The following is a 24070-nucleotide window of genomic DNA, read 5'->3' as shown; positions in this document are numbered from 1 at the left end:
CCTTTAAATCCACTGTGTTTTCATCTTTTATGTTTTAATATGGAACTGTAAAATAGTAAAACCAACGGTGACATGGCAGGTATGTTGATAGAATAAAGTAATCGGTTTCGTGTTTCTCTCTCTGATAAAAAAATAAGATACAGAAATAGGAATTGTTACAGTTTTAAGAAATTCCTGAGAGATGTCTACCTCATTTACCCCTATAAACAGAAATGCAGAGTTCCCTGAAGTCCAATAATATTGAAGTACTTTCTTACATGATTAGCTCTACATTTTTCCACGTAATGCCTCTCATGTCCAACAAATAATAATTGCCAGTTCTTTGCATTTCTCACATTGTTCTGGAAGTAATAAAATATTTATTCTTTGTGGAGCTAGTATAATTTTTTTCCTTAACTCCAACTAATAAAGCACTGATTAAGTGCATGATTAGTATGCAAGTCATGTCATCACCAACAAATTTGTAGTATTTACCTGACATGTAATTGTAATGGTATAAATTCATGAGAGAGAATATTTTGGCAAATTTCTTGTGAAAAGCAAGAAAACAAGGTCTTGTTTTCTCTGAGGCTGGTTAATAAGCAGATATCAATATATACCTAGAAAATTTGCAGGTTGGATTTCTGGGAGTGGGAAGTGATTGCATTAAAACTCACTGAGTGTGCTTAAATGCCCATAACTTTCATCCATCAGCATTATATTCACTTGTTCTTTCTTTGTGGCCGTTAGTAAAAGACATTTATCTTTGTCATTTTTAACAGCCACTGGACTTTGAGACCAAAAAATCCTATACTCTGAAGGTAGAAGCAGCCAACGTTCATATTGATCCTCGTTTCATCAGTGGAGGACCATTCAAGGATACAGCAACGGTAAAAATTGTAGTAGAGGATGCTGATGAGCCACCAGTCTTTTCATCACCTACTTACCTACTGGAAGTGCATGAAAATGCTGCTATTAACTCTGTGATTGGTCAGGTGACTGCCCATGACCCTGACGTGTCTTCCAGTCCTATAAGGTAGTGCTGCTTTAAAGTTCTCTTTGAAAAAACTACTGGCAGAATACTAAGTATATTTTCCCCTACATTGTATGACACTGTTCTCATGCCGGTTTATTTCTATGAAAATACTTGTATAGGATTTGTTTTACGACGTTAGATTTATCAGTTCAGATCATTTTCAAAATCACAAAAGTGTTCCTTGCCACATGAGTAGTCTTATGAAACAGTAGGAATGCAATGAAAATAAGAAATAGGGTGTATGAGGTCAGATGGGGTTGAATCATCAGTGTGTATCTCTGCAGTTATTTTAAATAGTCCACTAGTGTCTGCACTGACAGTACTGAGTTTGTTCCATGTAGTTGTAAGGTTGTTGAAACATATTTTGTATTCCTTTGGCTAAACCCATTCCTGGTTTAAAGATAGAAAGTCAGAGATTATTATGCCCATATGACTTTTGCATCTTCGATTTAGAATATTTTCCATTTTTGATCTAACTTGAACAAAATCCGTTATTCCAGTTTCATCAGATCAGTGTTTTCTATCTCATTCTGATGAGCACACATCTTCCTCTTCCTCTTTGTAACGGTTGGTATGGTATGATGCAAGTGTTCCCAAGACACATTTTGCTATGTATAGTACTGCCTGCTAAAAGCATTATGAAAACAAACACCAAAACGTCAAATTCATAGTAGACGTATATTTGGAGAGAGAGTCTATTTAATAATAATCATCACTGTACATTACAGCCTTAGGGAATTTAGGCTACACAAGCAGTCTTCAGCGTTGTAAGCATGATGCTAATTGTTATAATCTATCACTTAAGACCATTTTCTGATCATCGTTATTTACATCAGGTTTGTCACAGAGCCAGACTTTAAACCTTTATTTAGGGGGCCTACATGTTGCATGTCATATTTTAGTATTTTTAGAATTAGAAATTCAGAGTCTCCAACATGTTTGGATGTATTAGAACTTGTGTATGAAGATGTTGGAGAGTACGTTGGAGTCTCTCGTTTCTAAATCATCCTTTCAAAACTAGCTAAACTAGCATTAACTATCACAGATTTCTATAAAAATTAATTGATTAATATGTTTTCTACTGCAGCGCACAACCCAGACAGTGTTAATGGGCACCGAATTTATATTCTTACCAAAGAAGCGCTCAGGACGATCAAGGATGGTAATCTGATCATAGAAATAGGAAATAAATGAGGCTAGTTACCCAGGTTAGAAAAATGTTACGTGAACAGGAAAAAAATAATAGAGAATGCAGAGTTTGATCTATCACAGTTTAAGCAGTGGCTCCACCCCTAATTTTACTACTGCTGTCCACTGGCATCTGTCAAAAAGGCCTCGCCCTGCCGCTACAAAGACAGGGTCTTCTGAAAGGTGTGTGAAACCAGCCATGGTGGCAGCAAGTTTGCTTTCTTCCCTTTATTCCAGCTCAATGGTGATTTCTCTTTCAATTTAACCTTAGTTCCTTTCCTCTACCCTGATCTGCTTTGCTCTTGGCTTGGTCCTGTGCTCCTCTGCCTCTTGATTGTGTCTCCTTTGTTCCTCATCCCAGCCTGGCTTCAACTCTGGTTCAGTTTTACCTTGGCTATTTTTCCAGTCTTGTTCTGTTTCCCTGGAATTCTTTTCTAGTCCTGCTCCAAACTCCTAATAAGTGAGACCAGCTACAAGCCTATCTATGTCCTAAAATTGAGCCTCTTTATTCTGTCCAAGCCCGAAAAATTGAACTGAGTAAAATATTTACTTCATTTCCATTTTTTCATCATTTTATAGATCAAGATACTTTCAAACTTTTAAAAGCAAAAATATATGTGCAAACTGAATTAGAATGTTACTACTTACCAAGTCATAAAGAAACAATTGATACACATGCAACAGAATTGTCCAAAATTCATTACATTTAAACAAAAAGGTAATTAATTAGTGTGATTTGTATCTTCTTCAAAAATATTACATGCAGTACTTTATAAGATTTAATTTTTCTACAGTATTGGCTTGATAGCTAATTAAGGAATATACAGAGCTCAATTTTCTATGCAACCTTTTTCTTTCTTGTTTGCTTACCTGATTAATTTGCCTTTATCTGGGATAGCTCTGGAAAGTCCAAATTCCTTTTTTTCATTTTTTGTATGAAAAATATTTTAAGGCAAAAAAAGGAGATTTCAAGTCAGTAATTCTATTATTACGGGAGAAAAAATATTCATCAGAGACAAGTAGGGAGCAGAAATGCAGTTACTTTCTTTCCAATTCGGAACAAAATTGGAACATGGCAGGTTCTAACATAAATATGTGGAAGCATTGTTTTGTTGGATTAGAATGTTTCATTTTGATTGTGCATTTCAAGTGTTTATTCTGTTATTGTGTCATGTAGATGATGTAAATTTTATGTATATGTTCTATGATACACTTTCAAAAATATTAAACGTACGTTAAAAAATTGAAAAACAGAATTAAAACATTCTGTTCTAAAAATAAGGGACTGTTTTAATACTGCCTGGCCATTTTTTAATGTATTCTTTTCTTTAAAACAGAATTTTAGGAGACAACAACCAATTGCATGTCAAGGAAATTATATTTTTCTGTTCTATCAATATTTTGGTTAGACAGAGCTTTTGTGTACATTTGTTATAAAAACCCTAGCAACACAAACGAAAATATGAATCACCTTATGTGCTACCAATACCACATCTGCTGCACATTAGTCTAATACACAAAGACTCAGTAAACTCAGAGTATTGCAGTACCATAAATGAAATAAAACTTAGATATCTCTGAACAACGAAATAGTCTGATAATTGAGTCATGAGACAAAACATGAAAGAATTTAGAAAAATTATTATAGAAAACAGCCTGGGAAGAAACTTCTCCTATGTTTTCTTTTTTTTTAAAAAAAAGTTTAACCTCATTTCTATCCAGTACAACAGTCCTTTGTTTTTTATGCTTGCCGAGAAGAGATGAAACATGTTCTCTGATCTTTCCATCACTTGATCTAAAAGGTATGAAGCCTATCATAGATTTACAAGCAGGTGTATAGATGGGTTACCTGTCTGGTTCTGAATGTGCCCGCCTTATGGAACTACCTGAAGAGGGTTATTTAGCAATGTCTTGTGTCAAATGCAGAGTTTTGGCAGTGGTTATTAGTCTGAAATCTCTGTATCAGCCAAAGAAATTTAGGCACCTTTAGATGGATGGGACTAAAGGATGCGTATGTTGTATGGGACTTTTCTCATTCTTGTTGTTGAGCCCTAATTGTGGATAAGGAAAGGCATCTTTGAATGGCTAAGTGATAGTGTGATATTCAGTTGAATTATGCTTTAATTATGTGTTTCTGCAATGAATATGAACTATCTCTTCATATCAGTTGTTAGGTTAGTCTAACTATATCATATTTTTCATAACCCAGTATTTTTAAAATAAACGGCAAAATTTCTCTTATCTTTATTTGATATTCTGCTGTGCGTGTTGCTTAAGGGCCTGGCTCACTTTTAAGCCTGATGGTGAAAAGGATTTACAAATTTGGCTAATATTTGTAAACATGATCAGTAGTTTGTCTTATTCTAGCCTAGTCATTTCAGAAACATGCATCAGTGGCTCACATCTTACCACAGCTAGACCGCATGCATCTCTCTTGGGAAAGGGACCCAGTGAATTCAGCTAAGCTAGTTGTGAATCTTTACTGTAGTTTATTTAGTAAGGGTGGTACATTCTGGCTTACAGTATAATTACCTATTAGCATACAAATCTATTGATTCCAGTAGTACTTATTTCATGGTTCTGTTGTTATTTTGTAACCATGGTCTATTTATCTGCAGTAAATTATCTTGGATAAAGCATGATCCAAGTGCACAGAAAAAAGCATAAGTAATAATCTTTCTTCCTATAATGTATCTGCCCTCCTATAAATCACTGCCCTTCAGTGCCTTTCTCTGTGGAGAGATAAGCTTCACTGTGGCAGGTTTTCCCCATTCATATCGACAGAGATTTCATCTTTGGCAGCAGTTGATCATTTTCTTAATTCACAGCAGGCCTTAAAAACCTAGATACAATATTTTCTGCCTCCGTGCTGGTACAGCTGTTTATCTGTCACTAAGTAGCATGTCCGATCTGCCTGGCGTTAATAAACAATGGTGATTTACCACTGATGAGGTATCAGTACTGTGATTCAAATCTCAGCAGGTGCAGCAAAAAAGGATTTCTGCTCTTATTTACATTGGTGCAAATAAAGAATAGATCAAAATAAGTCATAACAGAAATAGCAATCATGCAGGAGCAGGACTGAGAATCATTTTAAGTCTTCTGTTAAACCACTGTGGGGTTGTTCCTATAATTGCCATAGCAGACCCATAAACTAACCAAAACTTCCCAATAACCTGTGCTGGGTTTATGGCAATTTCCAAAGATATTATTTCCCAAGATATTCTTTTCTCATTTTTAGAGAAATGTATGTTTTATGTATAGCTTATGGATCTGACAATGCATTCCCATTAAAAAGAGTTACAATATCATTATCATGAAAAGGAAACTGCAAATGTACTATTAGTTTTCCCAGGTTTACGACACTGCAGATTTTATTTTTTTATTTTTGTACCAAATATTTATCAAATTAAAATCAGGAGAGAGTTTTACCTCATTGTAGTCTTGTAAAGGCATGTAACTTATGTTAAAAATGTCTCATTTTGAATGCTGGTTTTGCATTGTGAATAAATACTGTTGGGATGAGATGAAATGCAATATAATAAACTCACAGATGTTATGCTCCCGGTTTTACAACTTCAGAAAATGTACTGCAAGAAGACTGTGAATGGAAGTTTAGGAAAGGATTGATCCTTAGAGAAAAACTGTCTTATCTCAATGGAATTTATGTCAAGCCCAGGTCAACTACACATTAAATAACATATAAGCATTTCATATTTCATTTCATTTGTGGACTGTAAAAATTTCATAAATGGTTGATATCAGCAGAGTTCTTTCTGCATCATTACATAAACATCAAGAATTAAAAGACAGTTTTAAGTGATGACATCTTAAAAAAGTTATCTTGATTGATGTCTGTCTTGTATTTTCTTGAGTGAAATCTTAAACCTGTGAAAGTCTGTAAGATATTTTTTACTAACTTCTCTAGTACCAGAATTTTACTTCTAATACTTTAATTGGAACTAGGGAGACATCAAAATAAGGTTAAGATGCATTTTCAAAAATGATTGCCTGAAGTTAGGCACCTACAGCTTTATTCTTCCACACAAGTGACCTGATTTTCAGAAATGCTGAGGATAGTACAATTCCCATTAAACCATTGAGAACTGAGTATGTGGAGCTCACTAGAAAATCAGTTTACTTAAATGTCCAAGTATAGATGCATGTGCCTAGCTTTAGGAATTTTACTTCATATTATTTCTGGTACTCTTCTTAATGAAACTACTCATTTTTAAGTGAGTAAAACTAGTTCTTCTCAGAGTTTAAAGACAGAAAACTTAAATATCTAACAAATTCCATTTCCTAGTTAAACAGGGGTTTTCACTGTTAAGTCCATTAGTTGTTAAGTACCTTACCAGTGTGATCATGCTAGTCTTGATCTCTAGTAATACAGTCTTTAAACATTTAAACTTTGAGATTTTGATAAATTTTCATAATTTAGAACTCATTTTTTGAATGTGAATTGTATCTTACTGAATGCCTTGCACAAGCAATCAAATTGCAATGTATCTTTCATTCTAAATATGAAAATATCTGACACTGAAATAAAAAAAGATGAGCGCTATAATCCTAAGCTTTGAAAACAGATCGTAATGCTATGTCCAGCAAAATCAATTGTGTTGTGCTGGAATGAGTTTGAGTTCATCAGAATATGTTTATTGTAGCATATAAATGAACTTCCGAATCAGAACTTTTTTTGGAAATTGCTTATGATAAAGCATAAACCAGAATGGAATAACTGATTTTCAGATAACTGTGCCATTGTCGCTGTAGCAAAATATGCTCTTGTTCTTTTATCACTGAATTTAACAGCGTATTTGCAAAAAGTAGAAATGTAATGAGAAACTGACAGTCTGAGCCACTTTTCTGACCACTATATAATGTAATCCAGTCTGACACTGTATCCTAACTCACCCTATTATGCCTAGATATAATGCAGAACAGATGTAAAATTGTCAGTGCATGCTGTTAGGTTCTGTAATACATAGACACAAAGGCTTAAAAGGCTTTTATATAAATCCACAATTAGGACTCAGTAAAACCCCTTGAAGTCAATTTTTGTTGAACCATATCAATAGTTTATCACTAAACTCTCTCATTTCGTACCTTTCCTGTCAAAAAATTGGAAGGCTTAATTTTGTGATTTAGTTTCTTTTTGCGAATGATACATTAATAAAATAACTCTGTGAAAATGGACAAACATCAAAGCTTTCCTGGAGATCCTGTTCTGAGCTTTAAATCGTCATCCTGCTTAATGCACCGTTGGAGCAATCTACTGCAGCTTGCTCTTGTTGTCAAGCTGGCTCTGTTTAGGCTGCATAATTTACCTGGACATTCACATCTGCAAACTCTGACTACCTGTCAGATGAAACTTGTTTTGTTAAAAATCAGTGATGTCAATCCATAAAACAATCAGTCCTTCAGTGTTTGAAGTGTTTTATGGGAAAATGGTGATTCACTAACTGCGTTCTGCCCACGGAGCTGCTTGAACCATAACCAAATAATATGCTTGGTGAATAGTTCATGTTTCATTAATCTGAAATTTATTGGTAAAATAATATTATTCAGCCCTTTTTAAAATAACCATGAAGCCCACCATTTTTGTGTGCTTAATACATTACTGTTGAAATTATCATCAGTTACTGTGAAATACCATAGAAACTGTCTAATAAATGTGATGGATTGTGTAATTAACTCTTGATCAGCACCGTTTTTCAAAGATGTTACCCAGTGAACCTGAGGGCATTTTATGACCTTCACACTGGGTATACAGCTAATTACTCCTTGGGCAATAATTATTAAGTTTTTTAGTCTCAGTTTGTCATTTTGTCTTATAAATTATTATGCTATTGAGCTTCTCAATCCATTTGGCTATAAAACTGCAGCTCTCAGAGGGCTCCCTAAATTGTCTTGTGATTGTACAGATTACACCAACTTCATTAAGTAGATTACAGGGATGTCTCTTTTGTAGGTTTTCCATTGATCGGCATACTGACCTTGAGAGACAGTTCAACATTAACGCAGAAGATGGGAAAATAACTTTGGCAACACCACTGGACAGAGAAACAAACATGTGGCACAACATAACTATTGTAGCTACTGAAACTAGTAAGTATTTGTGTGTACTGACTTTTAGTTCTGTTGGGTTTATAATTAATTTTAACAGCGTGTGCAGTGGAAACTGTATATAATTCAGTAAAAAGTAAAACATTGGATTTTTAAATTACAGAGTTTTTGAGAGAAAACTTAATTTCTGCTGAAGTTCCATTTCTTTTAGTTTTCAAAGCTGCATTTTTTTCAGTGAATACAGTAGTATAGGTTTTGAAGAAATACATGAGTCTATTTGTACAGGGTATATAGGGTAAATGGTAAAAAATGTTTTAAAAAAACCCAAACCAAAGCCTTATATTTAGCTAGTTATATTAAGATGGAAAAAATAAAGCTTTGCTATTGTAGAAGTGAATTGTAGACTCAACCCACAAGTTCTTAATGCTGAGTGATATTATGTTTCAATTCCATAAATGATTAAGCACATGGGTAATGTTGCATGAAAGTAGTCCTATTTGATACATAGGAATAAATTTATTCATATACAGCTATAGACAAGAACACAGATTGTTCAGATCCACAAAACTATTATGACTGATCTGTACACCTAAGTCACTGGGAGCCAGGAGTGTCACCCTGTCTGGGAATATGGGTCCTAGATTTTAATCAAGAAGAATTCTTGATTAATTTGGAATTGTAAGCGCTGCTGACAGGATCACATATGACAATATAATTTATTATTAATATTAGCACTGTACTTTAGACTATACATTTGACATAAAGATATTGCAGCAAAAGAACAGATTCAGAACATAAGTCTGTCATCCTATGTCGTCGTCTTAACTGAAACACAAACTGAAAATATTTCTGCTGACGTATCTATTCTGCAATCAATGTATATGCATAATTCCCATATGTGCATATGCACTTGACACATTGTTGTAAAAATATTTGTCTTCAGAGCTTGATGATCAGTGCTGCTAATTCTTGCATGTAGAAAATAGGGTGATGTTAATGCTTGCTTTTCCCCCAGAGTGTCTTTTTTAAAGGATATAGTATTACGATACAGAACTTTTAATGTTCAGTTTCATAATACGGTGGCTACGAACATAATCAATGGGAGGATAAAATATGCTTATTTGGCCCATTTTTGTTGTCCAATATTTTTCTGCGGTACTTGTTTTCAAAACCAAACGTTAGGAATCTGTGACAGGTAACTGAAATGGCATTCATAAATGAGAAAGATAGGTCTGAGTATGAACTAAGCTCTCGACTTACAACCCCTGTAAACTGTATTCCTATGACCTCCCTTAATAATTTGTGTATTTCATTGCCAGTAGTGCAGTAGTGCCAGCAGTGCCCTGCTAAGTACTGCGAAATCTTGCAGGCAAACGCTACTTTGATAAATTAGCAAGAATACTTCCTGCTAATTTTTGCAGGAAAGCCAAGCTGACACAGGGAATCAAACTACATAAGGAAAGAAAGTAAGCTCTGGTTTCATAGGGCATATTTTGCCCAGGTTAATATCAAGCCAGTTAATAATTTTGAAGTTTTTAAAGGCGAAAGATATAAAATTTCCGTACCAATTTTCTCAAGACATGAGGAATGTCAGGTCATGAGATTTACCAATGGCATGGAAAGCAGAATTATTAGTTTGTGATCCAAAGTTTTCAGACATTGGAATAGTAAGATGTAAAGTGAAGTAATTTTACATTTTGTTTCTTCCAAAAAGTCAAAAAAGAACAAAATAAAAAGAATAATTTTTCAAGAAAATCCTCCAATTCATTTTTTGATCTCCCTTACACCTATGTGTCAGAGCAAAGTTAACAGAAGTGCACTTTACTAAGCCACATCAGAATCAAGTCTGCCTGTTGCATCTTCAGATTTTTAAAACATAATTATGCTCAAGAATTTTGTAAGAAATCAGCCCTGTTGTTAGACTTCGTGGGAGCCCCTGCATCTATCACTATTGTAAAATTGCCTCTTATCAGACTGGCTATGAAAATAATAATGCCAATCTTGTTCTAAGCATTTGCGTTCCTGCTGATGGCTTATTTTTGCATTCCTAATAAAATTGTTTGACATTTACATAAAACAAAAGCTTAATTTCATACACTACTATCTTTGCTTATTTAAGAGAAATTATTTTTAAACTCCTCATGCAGAAACTAAATGTGTTCATAGAACTGTCAAGCAGGGTAAAATGGGCATTTTAAATTTTTTTCCAACACAGCAATAAGCAAAATCTCTGTTATAAAATAACAGAAATCTGTTGGAGGCAGACACAAGCAGCAAATGAAAATACAAAGTGTGCCATTACGATGCTTTCACTGACAGCAGTATTAATGGACTGCTGATCTCTCCCATAAAAATAAATGTCAGCATCATTCGTACAGGAGCATTTTCTCTTCCTAGGCTAGCTACTTTCCAAGTTCAGTTCAAGGCTCACCTCTATTCCTGTGAGGCAATGATCAGACCATTTCATTGCCATTACCCTTGCTTACTAATCATAAGCCATGGTATTGTTTTTTCCTTCTTGATTCCCAGCATAGTAGATCCTAAATATACCCTGATTTATCAACACTTTCACAGATAAACACCAAGTTTTGCCAAAACATAAATCACTATTTCAGAACTTCATGCTAGTAAGTTACCTGCAGCTACATTTGTGCTTTAAGCACAGGTAATTTTTGGCAGTTTTCTGCTGTCACCGTGACAAAGTTATTCTTTTGCATCATCCCTCGGCCACTGTCTCAGGTGGCAATCTCCCAAGACAAGATTGTTCTGGCTGAATTGAGCATAACTACCTCTGCATTTTCACCTGGCTTGAGGATGGAGATTTTTAGATTCAGACTAGCTGATCTCTTTGAAAGCGATCAGATTTAGAACGTGTGTGAATAATTTTAAACATGCTACTTCTTTTTAATCTGAGTGCCCCAAAATGTGAAATTAACCCTTTCATGTCTGGCAAAACTAGGAGTAAAAACACAAAAGCATGAGCCAGTGGGGACTGTGACTCCTTTCTGTAAGTACTTAACAGGCAAAAGACCAGTCTGGGGTATTTTTTTAGAAGAAGGACATTTTCTTTTCCTATTCATAGGCAAGTGTCTGGCTAGTTCTAATTCAGAACAAATTCATGCTACTGGTGACAAATAATATTACCATCATATTCTGAGACCTGTGCAAAGTGAGACATTTTGGAGGGTGGCATTTCCCTCCTTTCACTTTCCCATCACTAGCAGACTCCTTCCAGCCTCTCTGAAGGAGTTTCTAGTTGTCTGCAGCCTTTCTTCTCAGGCGGTTAAACTAGCCAGACAGACTGAGGAAAAGTTGCCTTGAGTGGCTCTCCCTCGGAGAGATGCTGAAACTTTTGTATTGCCTTTATGTTCTGGCTCTTAAAATATGTGGACAAGTTGCATATAGTTTTATGCCTCCTGTTTAAATCACAGTAACTACATTGCATACTGGTTGCATGCTCCCTAGAGATAATTCTTCAAATACCTCATCCATCTGAATCTTTTTTTTGGTTACTAAAGATGAAACAATGCAAAGAGCGATCAGTGAAAAGACTGGACTGAAAGTGATTAACATGGTACAGGTGATATTTAGGTGACGGTTTCAGTATTTCAGATTTATTTATACATTTTCCATGAATTTAGTGAAAAACCAGTAGATAAATTCCTCCTGCAGCTTTGATCCTCTCAACTGTTACCCTTAAATCTGTCTACTCTTAAACGTTCCATTCCTTTTGCATATTTTTTTCTATTGTATGATTTCTTATACTTCTTTCTTACATTGTCAAATTAATTTTTGCTTCTTTGTTGTTCAAATTTTTTCCTCTCTGGTCATGTAGTGACTCCTTTATGTTGATGAATTCTGTCACATGGATTTTTAAGAGAAGAGAATATTACAGAGAAATTTGACCTCTTTGAAAGATCACTCTGAAATACAGGCTTAGAATTCGGAGAAGAAATATATGTATTAACACTCATGGCAAGAGGGATACTGAAAGTTACTGCACCTATGAATTGATTCTTAAATTTTCTTTCTACTTTGCCATACATCCAAGTTTACTCTGCTGAATGAGTCGGGAGCAGGAACATCTAGATGATTACAGGCTAGCGGAAGCAGGCTCACTGGCAAAATGACCTTTCCCTGAGAACGTACCTTTTGCTCTGTGGATGTAAAAGGTGAACTTTGTTTTCTGTCACTGACTCTGGACTTCAATTTCTCATTGTTTTGTTGTGTAGTTGAGATTTATGTGAGCTTAAAATTGTATCCCAAGGTTGGGAAGTGTATTCTAGCTAGATGCTTGAGAGAACGGGGATGGATGTAGCCTTGCTTTGTAAGTCAGGGCTGATTATGCTGCTCGTATGTTTGGGCTCTCTGGAGCTATGCCCCGAACAGGAAAAGAATCTGGGGGCATATGCAAGTATTCTCTGAGAGCCTGAATTGCAGTGCAGTAAGAATGAATGATTAACTTACAGATGTTTCTTTTGGTGCATCTTTTTTGTATGTACAAAGGCTCATCACATCTTTGGTTCTTTGGTACTTTTTTTGAAATGGAATTTTCTGCCATTCGGTAAAATCTAGTAAGTCAGGATCCTAATAGTCATGTGTGATCCCATTGATCTGAACACAAAAATACATTTTTTAGTTTGCATAAGTTACAATTATAGCTATAACTACTGTTCACATTGACATGCTTGTGTTGCTTGCATTAACTGGTTAGCAATTTTTCTGGGCAGTGAAGCAGAGCAGAGTTCAGGCTGGGCTAAACTCCTCAGTATTCTCTGTTTCTTGTACAGGTTTTGCAGTACTTACCAAGTTATGTGTTGTCAATGCTACTCAGCTACTAAAAGAACACCAAATAGCCATGATTTATTTATTAGAACATTTTTGCTACAGTTTGCACAGATTCTGAGTGGAGTTCAGAATCACTGATCATTCAAGATACCAGATTATCATACATGTATAAGACATATAATAATTAAACTCTGTCTCCTTTATGTTTCTAGCTCAATGGATTTCCATTTTCATCTTTTAATGGCTGTAACAGCCACATTGCAGATATTTCCCTAGCATCCTTACTGTGTGTCTCATTAATACTAAGGAAATGCCCTATACTTCAGTCATTGCTGGTTGATTGATATAACAAAAGCAGTAATAAATGGAGAACTAATGCAGTTTGAAACCAAAGCAAAGACTTATCTCAGAGAAGCTGTTTTAACTTAGGCAAGAAAGAAGTGTATTAGTAACAGAATTTAACTGCAATATCCTGATATTTTCATACTCATCCCTCCTAAACTGTAGCTGAGATCTCCTTGAGATACAGGATTCTAGTGAATTCTTTGAAAACAAAAAGTATACTATAATGCATTCACTATTAACAATGCTTATCTGGAATTCTCTTTTAAAAAAGTGAGGTAATTCTTTTCTCAAGAATATGTCTATTACATAGTAGAAATTAATTGAATGATACCGTAGATTTCAACAAGAAAAAACTTCTGAACATATTCCAGTTAGCAGCCTCTGAGATTTGTGAAAAACATACCAACAAATAACAGAAACCATGGCTCATATACTTTAAAGGCAACTAAATGATGATCCCTTTAAAGTCCCCAAACTTTCTTTCCCCTGACGTAACACTGAGTGGGCTACTCAAGGTTTATATTTTCTTCCTAGCCTTCTTATGACCATGTGCAGCACTGGATTCCTCAGACTGCATTCAGGTTGAATCTCAGTTACCGTTTGTGAGGTATATTCAAGCATAGACCGGTTCTTTTCTAATTGGTATAGACTCAAGCCTTTTCAGACATACTGGGAAATACAGAGATGAAGTGTGCATCCGTTTGCTCTGTTGTGGCAGATTACAGGAAGGCTCTTCCAAAACTTCTCCCTCTTCTCGCACTCTGTGCATCGCATGCACAGACATGCAACAAATCAGTCTGCTGGGGAATTCCAAAGCCAGTGCAGGACTGCCTGCAAGAGGATATTTCTCTTAGCCTAGAGCAATGCTTTTAGCCAAGTTTTCAATCTCTGAATGAAGGGGTTTAATGGAATTTTTGTTTTCCTTGTTCTCCAGGCAGTGCAGTCATGGAGCAGTCATTATTTTCATTTTGACTGACTGCTTTATCAAATGATTCTTGGTATTCAGCTTCACTTGCCAAACAAAAAGCATACCAGTGGCTAGCTAAGCCCCCCACCCAGGTACTTGGCAAAGTACCAGAATTGCCACAACTAGTAGAAATTCTCATGAATTGTCAAAGCAATAGATGAAAATATAGACAAGATCTTGAAATGTGAATGGTGATTTGACCACAATAAATATTTTCCAGGCATAGAGCATAGGAAACTCAAGGACAAAGCTGTGGGCTCTATCTGACAAAGGTAATTACCCATACCAACTGCATTCTTTAGAAATGAAGAAGTATGAGGCAATTTTATCACCTAATGGGAAAGGGCATAATGCCAGAAAGACTCTTTATGGTTTACCAAGAATATAAATACAATAATTGAATCGTCACCCAGCACACGCTCTACTAAAGTTATCTATATTGTATATTCCTTTAAAAAATACAAGGACACTAATTAAAAAGGAAGAAAGACATGATTACTCTTCAGAATAAGCCTTCCACTACAGTGTACTTTTTAATGCCATGAATACCTTTGCTCATGCTTTCATTTATTTAATTTTATTTAGCCTTTTATTGTAAAAATGACTATAGGCATTATTAGCAGCAATTCTAACATTTTAGGGAGTTACTTTGGTGCATCATATAATTACCTCTAATTTAGGGCTGAGTAAATTTCAGTAAGTTTTAGAAAGAGAAGGAAATAAACCTTTATGGAGGTTTAAACAGGAGAAGCTCAGGAATATTAACATTGTTCGCTTGACCCTTTTTTCTCTGGCTTAGTGGAACTCAAACTAGGTAATCCATCATTTTTGCACAGAAACACAGACTTTAGTAAGGTAGTTTTTATTCATTTCACACATAAATACAGGGTTACACAGAACTCCATAGGTTCTAATGGGTCACAAAGCATTTGCCATTGGTCAGTGGAGGGCTGATATATCACGAACAGCTAGTTTGCAGTTCTCAGCTATGAAAGTACATTCAGACATATCACAAGCTTTCCCATTAGTTTTTTTCACAGCTCAAGAATAGCAGGAGAGGTGATCCACATGGATAATAGCATGGGAGTGGCCATATTATGAGGAAATGGGAATGGGAATGGGAATGGAGTGTGCGTACGAAACAATATATAAAATGGTCTCAGTAGTTCATAAGCAAGCATTAAAATTCAGGTATGGGATACTGAATAGAAGTTAGCAACCTCTGATTTCAGAGGAAAGCGTGTAAGGCAGCTGTGAATAAAGCATCTGAGTAATTCAGTGCAAAAAAAAGTCAGAGGAGGTAATAAACATAATTATGGCAAGAAAAAGGAGAGAGATTTGTATGAACAGTCTAACTTCTTTTATTTCTGGTTTCAGGGCATTATAAAGCCAGGCATCTTAGTTCTAAAATTACAAATGTTGATTTCGCAAAAATGTTGTTTTGAGAACACTGTTCAAAGCTTAAAACACAAAAGGTTAGGATACTGGGTGGTGTTTTAGAAGGCAATAAGGCTTTCTGGGGCACAAAACAGATAAGGATTCAAGTAAGGAATACAAGGGTCATTAGTGAGAATATACTTGACTAATTCATGTGAAGTATGTTTGTTAATTACTTTGAGGAAACTGGAGGCATGGCTGAACTGACAATATACATATTTTATTAGCATAATGAGTGCATTCTTAAACTGAACAACTAACAATTGGCCATCTGCACTTTGAACACTTGAATTAGAATTTCTGAAGAAAATATGATTAATCTTAAAAATACTGTGTAGTATTCATCTAGTTTGATAAGCTGAATTCATCTACCTCTACGCGGAATGTGAGTATCTAAAATCTCCACTGTTTTTTCTGTAAGGCTGAAGCATGAGAGTAGGTCAGAATAGAGGTTTGTAACTGGATATCCTTTTAGGCAATCTTCTTTAAGCACATTTCTTTCTAGAAATACTCTGCTCAGAGTAGCATGCTTTGAACTTCTAGTAAAGTTGCTGGATAGCAAAGAATGACAGTATTTTCTGAAAAACAGAGGAGAGGATTTTTTAAAGGTACGTACTGATATGTTAGGGAGATCTTTTTGCTTATTGCTGAAGGTATGCAAGTAAGAATGGTTTGATGCTAACTCCTAGAACCTGATTCAAATCCAGCATATCCAGCAATATTTTATCTGTGAAGGAAACATAAGAGTAATTAAATTGCACCGTTAAGAAAATCAGTCCCAGAAAGGAATATGAGCTCTAAAAATAATGACATTTAAATACTTCTATAATAAATCCTTGTTTAATAACAATTTTTGTTAAAGCATTTTGATGTTTTGTCTATCAGTAAGGCACGGATTTCATTTGAGCTATTAATTATTTTACGTCAATCGTGAAATCATTTAAAATTAAAAAATCAAAATATTCCAGACATCTTGTCCTCAATCAGTCTGCTTATTGTTATTATTATTGCTGCTAGTCATTGTAAAATTTCATAGCTAATTATAATTGACAATAAGACCTTGCATATCTAAGTCAATATTTTATAACCTTTTAATATGCATGATGTATTAGCATATTAACAATATAATTGCTCTAAAGTGTGGGCCAGATTCCTGACTGTTTTATGCTAGCGCAACTCGCTTGATTAAGCTGGAATTGAGCAACACAGCAGCAAAATCATGCCCTCGTACATTTGTCGTGTCTTAAAACTTTTCTTCAATCAATTTTCTTCCTGCCTGTTCACTGGTTTATTTTTTAAGGCAAATCCTTTTCTGTCGCTTAATGGCACCATATTATTATTCTTATCCTAATTCAGAAATAGCTTATGTTCTTTTATTTTTAACAGAAATATTGCCAATTACTGATGTCTTTTCCTGACAATTTCAGAGTCAGCTTCAGGCACGCAGTCTCTCTTGAATCAGATCGTTACCTAACGCTTCAGACAAGCGAACACAGTATTTGCTGCACTATGTGATTTCTATAGCTAAACTTCAACATAAATAAAATTTCGGTTTCACAATAACATCTCTGTTTCTCAGGATTCTTGAAGTTAGATTTGTCAGTTTTATATGGCAAAAAATTGTTATAAGCTGTGGTATTATATAGGTAAAGGATTGCACAAAGAAAACAACAACATAACAGGGGAAATAAACTTGTCCTGCATGTAGATTATCTTAGTAAAGTCATCAGATAAAACCTTAATAAAGTCATGGGGAATGGATCTGTTAAAATACAACTTAATAAGTTTGAAATATAAGGGATATAAAACAAGTGCTCTTGTTTTTATTAAGTCAGTGATTCAGAGTTTATTTTGATTTCTCTGTTAGAACTAAGACTTCCTCTACTTCTAAATTAAAGTATTATTATGGTAGAAATTTCACTGAATCAGAGAAGCATGAAATAGCCATTTCCAAGCCATGTGGTGATGACAATAGTAATAAAAGACGTATTATTTTCTAGGAGTCTACTTTCTATTCAAGTACTTAATTTTAGTTAAAATGCAAGACAGCTTATGACTTTTTAAAGAGAACCTTGAAGTGATTTTGGATGATTTAATGAAATAAAGGAAAACTTGATTAAACTGGATTTCTTTGGGTTAAACAACGAACTTCATTTTGTGCAGCAAGTAATTATCTTTCTTAAAGACCACTTGTATGGGTATCTGTCAAGGAAAGACAGTGGAGAAGTGTTTTAAGCATGTTTATGAAATGTTTAAGTGTTTGTGGGAGTTGAATAGCTGCATTATGTTCTGTTAGTTATGGCACAAGACCAAAAATTTCATTTATAAGCTCTAGTTACTCCTAGTATTACTTGCTGCATGCAGGAACAATATTAGCAATGCTCAGTGCTTTGCATTACAAATTTCCAATGATACATGCACATCTCAGAAAGGTAGGGTTTTTCCAGGATGTGTTGATCACAACAAGAACTAGCGTGGGTCTGTAGCCTCCAAAAGTTCAGGTTTGGAGACACTAAATGGCTTGGCAACAGGATTTTTTAAATTTGACTTTACCTCATCTACCTCTTCATTTTTGTATCAAACTCCACAGCCATTTTTAATCTTGAGTAAGTTTCAATGGGTACGTTACTCAAAGTTGAGTACCAGCAAGGTGTGTATTTCAAGCAGTTAATGTGCCAATAGAATCCTGAGAACTGAGGAGAAAAGCAGAAGAGCTTTTTAGGTGCTTATAATTCTTGTAAACCTTTCAATATGCATTTCTAAACTCAGCTGAACTTTCCATTATTTTTGGAAATTTATTTGTTATCACTAGTAAGGTCCACTAGTTATTTTTACATTGAGTCATCCTTTCCTTCTATCTGTCTAGACGTTCCTTTCCTTGTGTGTGCGCTGTGCTCATCTACAGCAGACTACTGGATCTTAGAACTGTGGGCAGTAATTGAGACTTCAGCAGAGACATAAAAGCGCTGTACTTCTAGGAAATTATGTATACAATTTGCATATGTGTTTCTTATAGCTGCATGCTGTGCTGTGGCAGTGGTGTCCACAGATGACCAACTGAATGTATTTGAAATTAAAAACAAAGTCCTTCTGTGCAGCCTTACTCTGAAAAGAGTTTTGGTAAACTAGACTAGTGTAAATTTTCTTAATATTTTTTAATCTTGTACCTCAGTGTGCTAAGATTTCAAACCGAGCCATTGCTTCTCAAGTGACAGTCCTAATGATACACTTGTATTGCAAGACTCAAGGTAGGTCTTTTTAAACCGTGCATCACAATAAATACAGGTGATGAGATTTTTACAAATTCAGTTAATTCCTTAGAGAGAGATTGTCTCTAACTTTATGCTCTTTTATGATTTTGCAAAAAATAATGGATTAGAACTTAAGCAATCAGTCTTAACTATCTACGTGGGAAATGCAAGAAGAGTCAGTCTCCCTTAATTCTATTGACTGGATCGTTCATTGGGAAAAAACCCAAACCAAACAAATAAAACCCCAGTAATTAAAACTCAGTTTTGTCACTAGTTTAGAAAGAACTGACTCTGCATTCATACAAATGAGGAAAAGTTCTGAACATTGAATACTAATCAGTGTAAAGGCCAACTGTATGAAGGACAGTTGCCCAGGCAAACAACAGTTTGTGCGCTCTGTGGATCAGTGAATCCACATCAATCACTTTCTACTTTTAGTTCAAGGATATTGGGCATTACTAACAGCGATAGATTTAAACTTGAGAGGGACATCCTCTGCATATGTGTTTTACCACTGAGAAGTTTGCAGACATTAAAAGTACAAAAACGGACAGATGAAACTATTTTATCTTGATGGTGTTTTCATCCATGAGTGAAATCTGGATTTGCTTAGTGAGAATGCATTAATTTGTTTGAATAGGTATGCTTAGAGTGATTTTTATTTACAGGGAAAACACTTAGCATAAAGTGAAATTTAATTGAAAAGTTTGCAATGACAAAATAATGCAATGTATTCAGTGTGGTGGGCAGTACAAGCAGTAGATAAAATTCCCTCTCCGTTTCTCTCTCTCTCTCTTTCTCAACAATAAATTTCATCATAGTCACAAGAACCCTAATAGGCGGTGGATATACCCTTGTTTGGAGATTTCCAAACCAATTGGGTCTCTCTTGTGTTTAGTAAATTAATTTTTTAAATGAATTCTCATCAAGTTTCTAATTATAATTTCTTTAAATTTAATGTTTGTATTTCTGATGAAAGACAAACATTTTGGGGGCAGTCACAAGAGACATGAATAATTTCTTTAGAAGCTTATCTAATTAATTACATTTCTCTGTAATGTCTTTAAAATGTGAACTGCAAACCTTTCATTAATTTAGATAAAAGTAAATCTTTAGTGTTTAAATATGACACTAGTGCTGAGAATTCTGATAACCTCAAGATTGTATTTCTGATGAAAGACAAACATTTTGGGGGCAGTCACAAGAGACATGAATAATTTCTTTAGAAGCTTATCTAATTAATTACATTTCTCTGTAATGTCTTTAAAATGTGAACTGCAAACCTTTCATTAATTTAGATAAAAGTAAATCTTTAGTGTTTAAATATGACACTAGTGCTGAGAATTCTGATAACCTCAAGATTCATTGTCTGTATTTTTATAAAATTAAGATAAACAAATGTGTTTAAAATGTTTGGGATTCATGATTTGCATATTAACTTTTATTTGATTTTAAATACATTATTATTTCATGGCATAAGTGTTGACCTCTTCTGTTAATAAGTAAGATCATATGATGCAAAATGGACATAAATACTACTCCTACAATATTTTGGTGGGGATTTCTTTTTCTTCTGTAACATGTTTCTTTCTGAACCAAAACTTTTGACTCCTTCAAATGGGAAGCATTTAAAGTCTGGTGTCTTGTAATCTTCCATATCCTATACAGGTGGAATTTTAAAATTTCAGGCTATCCAGCAAACGTAAAGCCTTTGTTTATAGCACTAGTACATTTGGTGACAGCCTGGTTTTGTGTCTTTTGAAATAGTTATTTTTATGCTATTTCAAAGTAATGTTAGTAGAGCAATTGAAATTTACACATTTAGATTTCTAGGTTGAGCCTCAAAAATTATGTCTGTCTTTAGCATACAAGGAAAAAAAAAGGATGCAAGAGGTAGGGTTTGATTAGGTCACAACACAATTAACTTTGATGGAAACCACAGAAAATACAGTGTATATAGCGATACTTCCTTTAATCATCTCTACCGCTTGTAGGGCTGCCACCAGTTGCTACCTGTCCACTGGTGGAGCCTGACGTACTTCTGCTTTGTAGACATTTGTTATGAGAGGTACATTGAATACCAAGCAATAGGAACTTCTGTCCTGCCTTCCCCTCAGCCAGTTCTGTATTGCCAGAGAACAGAACCCATGGACTGATGGCAGCTTTGGGCAGCTGCTAAGCTGTCACGACAACTGTGAGTAAGTCGATACCCTGACTTATGGTAGCAGCTTTCTTGCCTGCAGTAATAATTTAGGCAAAAGCACGTAGTTCAATTACAAGTCAGACCCAGAGTTTAATTCACACGGTGTGCAGTTCTTCAAATTGTTGATGATATAAACAAGATAAAATACTATGGTTGTAAAACAATACTCACTAAGAGATGGATTTTGAAACTAGTATTGAGTTACTTGTGGAGGGATGCATGTGCTATAGAACAGTGGTCACCTCAGTTTAAACTGAATTCATGCTTTTGCTCTTTGGAAAAAATAATCTAAAATATTTATAAATAGTCTCTTAAATAAAATTAGCTGTACTGAATTGAAGGAAAGACACTAGAAACTGACTGTGAAATCTGTTCAAAGTAGAATGTGAACTGTTGATTTAGCTGTTCTTTCCTTACAGCTTAACAATGTTATTCTACTCTTTTCAGTGACAAAGACTTTTATGCAAAATAGCTTTACATTATAAATAATGAGACTTTATTTCAGTGAAGAAACAAGTTCACAGGTCACATTTTTGGTCAGTAGCAGATGAATCAAAGTGCTTTAATAGTCCGAAGTACTATCTAGTTTTGCCTATGTCAATCTACCATCTATCTTTCTCACAATGTGTGCCTCCACATTAATCGTATTTGTAATGAAGAAATAATAGATGTGCAGTCAGAACAACTAATAGAGTAAAATGCTCTGTGCTCTGCCAAAGATAAACAAAGAAATAAATCTATGTTGTTTACAGCCTTCCCTTTTCCATGTATAATGGACTTTATCAATAAAACAATACAAACTTCATCAAAGAAAAATCTTACCAATTTAGTCCAAGAAAGGTCTTCATTGAGCTAATCTCCAACAAATGCTGTTTGCAATAGGGATCTATTTATTCTTTTCAACCATAAAATACTGGCCATCATTCTTTATCTCATGCTCCAACTCTACGATCCATTACAGATAAGACAACCCAATTAAGGAAGGACAGAAGACAGGAAGAGTATGGTTACTATGTAAGCATTTATGTATCAGTCCCAAATTAAATATGCTTACCTCTTATGCTTTACTTTGTTTTCTTAGGGAACCACAGTCAAGTGTCCCGGGTGCCTGTTGCTATCAAAGTTCTTGATGTAAATGACAATGCTCCTGAGTTTGCATCAGAGCACGAAGCCTTTTTATGTGAGAATGGAAAGCCTGGACAAGTAAGTGTCTCCATGGTTTTATGTTGTGTACTTTGGTGTGTGAGAATGGGGTGCAGTTTCTCCCTGTCATCTCATCTCATCTCATCTTATCTTATCTTATCTTATCTTATCTTATCTTATCTTATCTTATCTTAATTTCCAAAATATGTGCCTATGTGTTCATGCTAACAACTCTTAACATTCATTTAAGATAAACCTATGATCATATTCTGTGGTACATCTCTCTATATATGGACATGTGTATTTTTTGAAGTATAGGTTTTAAATTAAAGGTAGGTAACTTGGGACAATATCCAGAAAAAATGCTGAGTGTCTTTAAGCTCCCCCTGTTTCCACTCTGTTTGATGGAGCTCGTCGCTTCATAGGTTCATGTGTGTAGGTAAAAGTATAATCCAGCCTGAATTCCAATTCAGTTATTGAACTATATCACAGCTGGTCCCAGGTATAATTTAGAAGAAACACTTAAAACAATAAAACCATTTCCCCTTACTCATATCTCAGTTATAATCACTATGTATTTAGTTCTTACTCACTTTTCTATGACAATTGGGAAAAAACAAGAAAGCAAACCAGAACTTGATGGAAAGTCAAGTAAATTGAAACTGCATGTAAAATATCTAAAGAGGGATGGGGTGTTGGAGAATTGGAATTCAAATTTTCATTATACTTCACCAAAAAAAAAAACCCAACCCAAAAAAACTTAACAGGTTATTTGCTTCTTGATTTAATGAAATAAAAGTGTTGGCAAAGAAATTTACGTAACACTCTACAAGGTGAAATAAACATAGCAAGATATCAGAAGCAAGATTTAACCTGTATAGACTTTTTCAAAGAAAATGAAACAGATTTCTTAAAAGGCATCCATTTTGAAGGACAAATATACAGAAACAGGAAAGAATATCTCATATGCCACATAAATGACAAGATAAAGATTTAAGAAAATGCACAGACTTTTATAAAGTAATGCAGTGTAAATGAGATGTAACTTTTGTCCAGCTTGAAAACACTGTATGTTACAACAATTCACTGTTTTTAAACTTTCTAATTTATTTCTAGATTGTGACATTTTATTTAAATAAACGGCAGCTGACAGCATGACACTAGTCTTGTTAATCCAACTATTCCTGTGTCTCATGTGGGTGTTAGGCATTAAATTCACTATTCTCCAAAGAAGGTTACCTGACAATAGAGTTAAGAAATTATTTTCTTTTGGTAGTATTAAATAACAACCTATATAGTAGTATACGACAACCTACCTCTGCCAAGACTGGATTGTTACAGAAGACGATTTGACTTCTAGCACCCCTTTTTGTTTATTAAAAAGGTGTCAAAAATGTGTCATTTAAGAAATGAGAATTCTCTCTAACCACTGAAAAGCAGATTATTGAAATGTGCCCTTATGGGCATACAGTTATGTTACTCTTGGTATTTGAGTTCTTCTAGCTCAGAGTGGATTTCTGTTTAGCTCAAGGTGGATTTTAGATGCTGAGTAGTTACGTTTTCTAGGATATATTAAATTCTAATGAGTATACGTTTATCCAGGGCTCAGTAAGCTTCCCTGAAATCAGAAAGCTGTGTTGCACAGTGTTTTCTGAATATATTTATCT

At 34.7% G+C, this 24070-nt stretch overlaps 1 protein-coding gene across 3 annotated transcripts in view; it reads left to right on the top strand.

Annotated features, from left to right (window-relative positions):
• Window positions 1-24070, top strand: part of CDH8 (cadherin 8) — a 138885-nt gene that overhangs the window by 80464 nt on the left and 34351 nt on the right. For 2 of the 3 annotated variants that reach the window (XM_009277314.1, XM_019471531.1), the window contains 3 exons: window positions 762-1015; window positions 8175-8311; window positions 22342-22463. In XM_009277314.1, coding sequence (XP_009275589.1) covers window positions 762-1015; window positions 8175-8311; window positions 22342-22463 — 513 coding nt within the window. Of the gene's footprint in view, window positions 1-761; window positions 1016-8174; window positions 8312-22341; window positions 22479-24070 lie in introns of all 3 variants that reach the window. The other variant, XM_019471530.1, reaches the window with a different exon arrangement.

Source organism: Aptenodytes forsteri, unplaced genomic scaffold (genome assembly GCF_000699145.1).
Source record: "Aptenodytes forsteri isolate BGI_AS27 unplaced genomic scaffold, ASM69914v1 Scaffold50, whole genome shotgun sequence".
NCBI classification, from domain to species: domain Eukaryota; kingdom Metazoa; phylum Chordata; class Aves; order Sphenisciformes; family Spheniscidae; genus Aptenodytes; species Aptenodytes forsteri.
The sequence above is the reverse complement of the archived record's forward strand: the minus strand, read 5'-3'. Positions and strand labels throughout refer to the sequence as shown.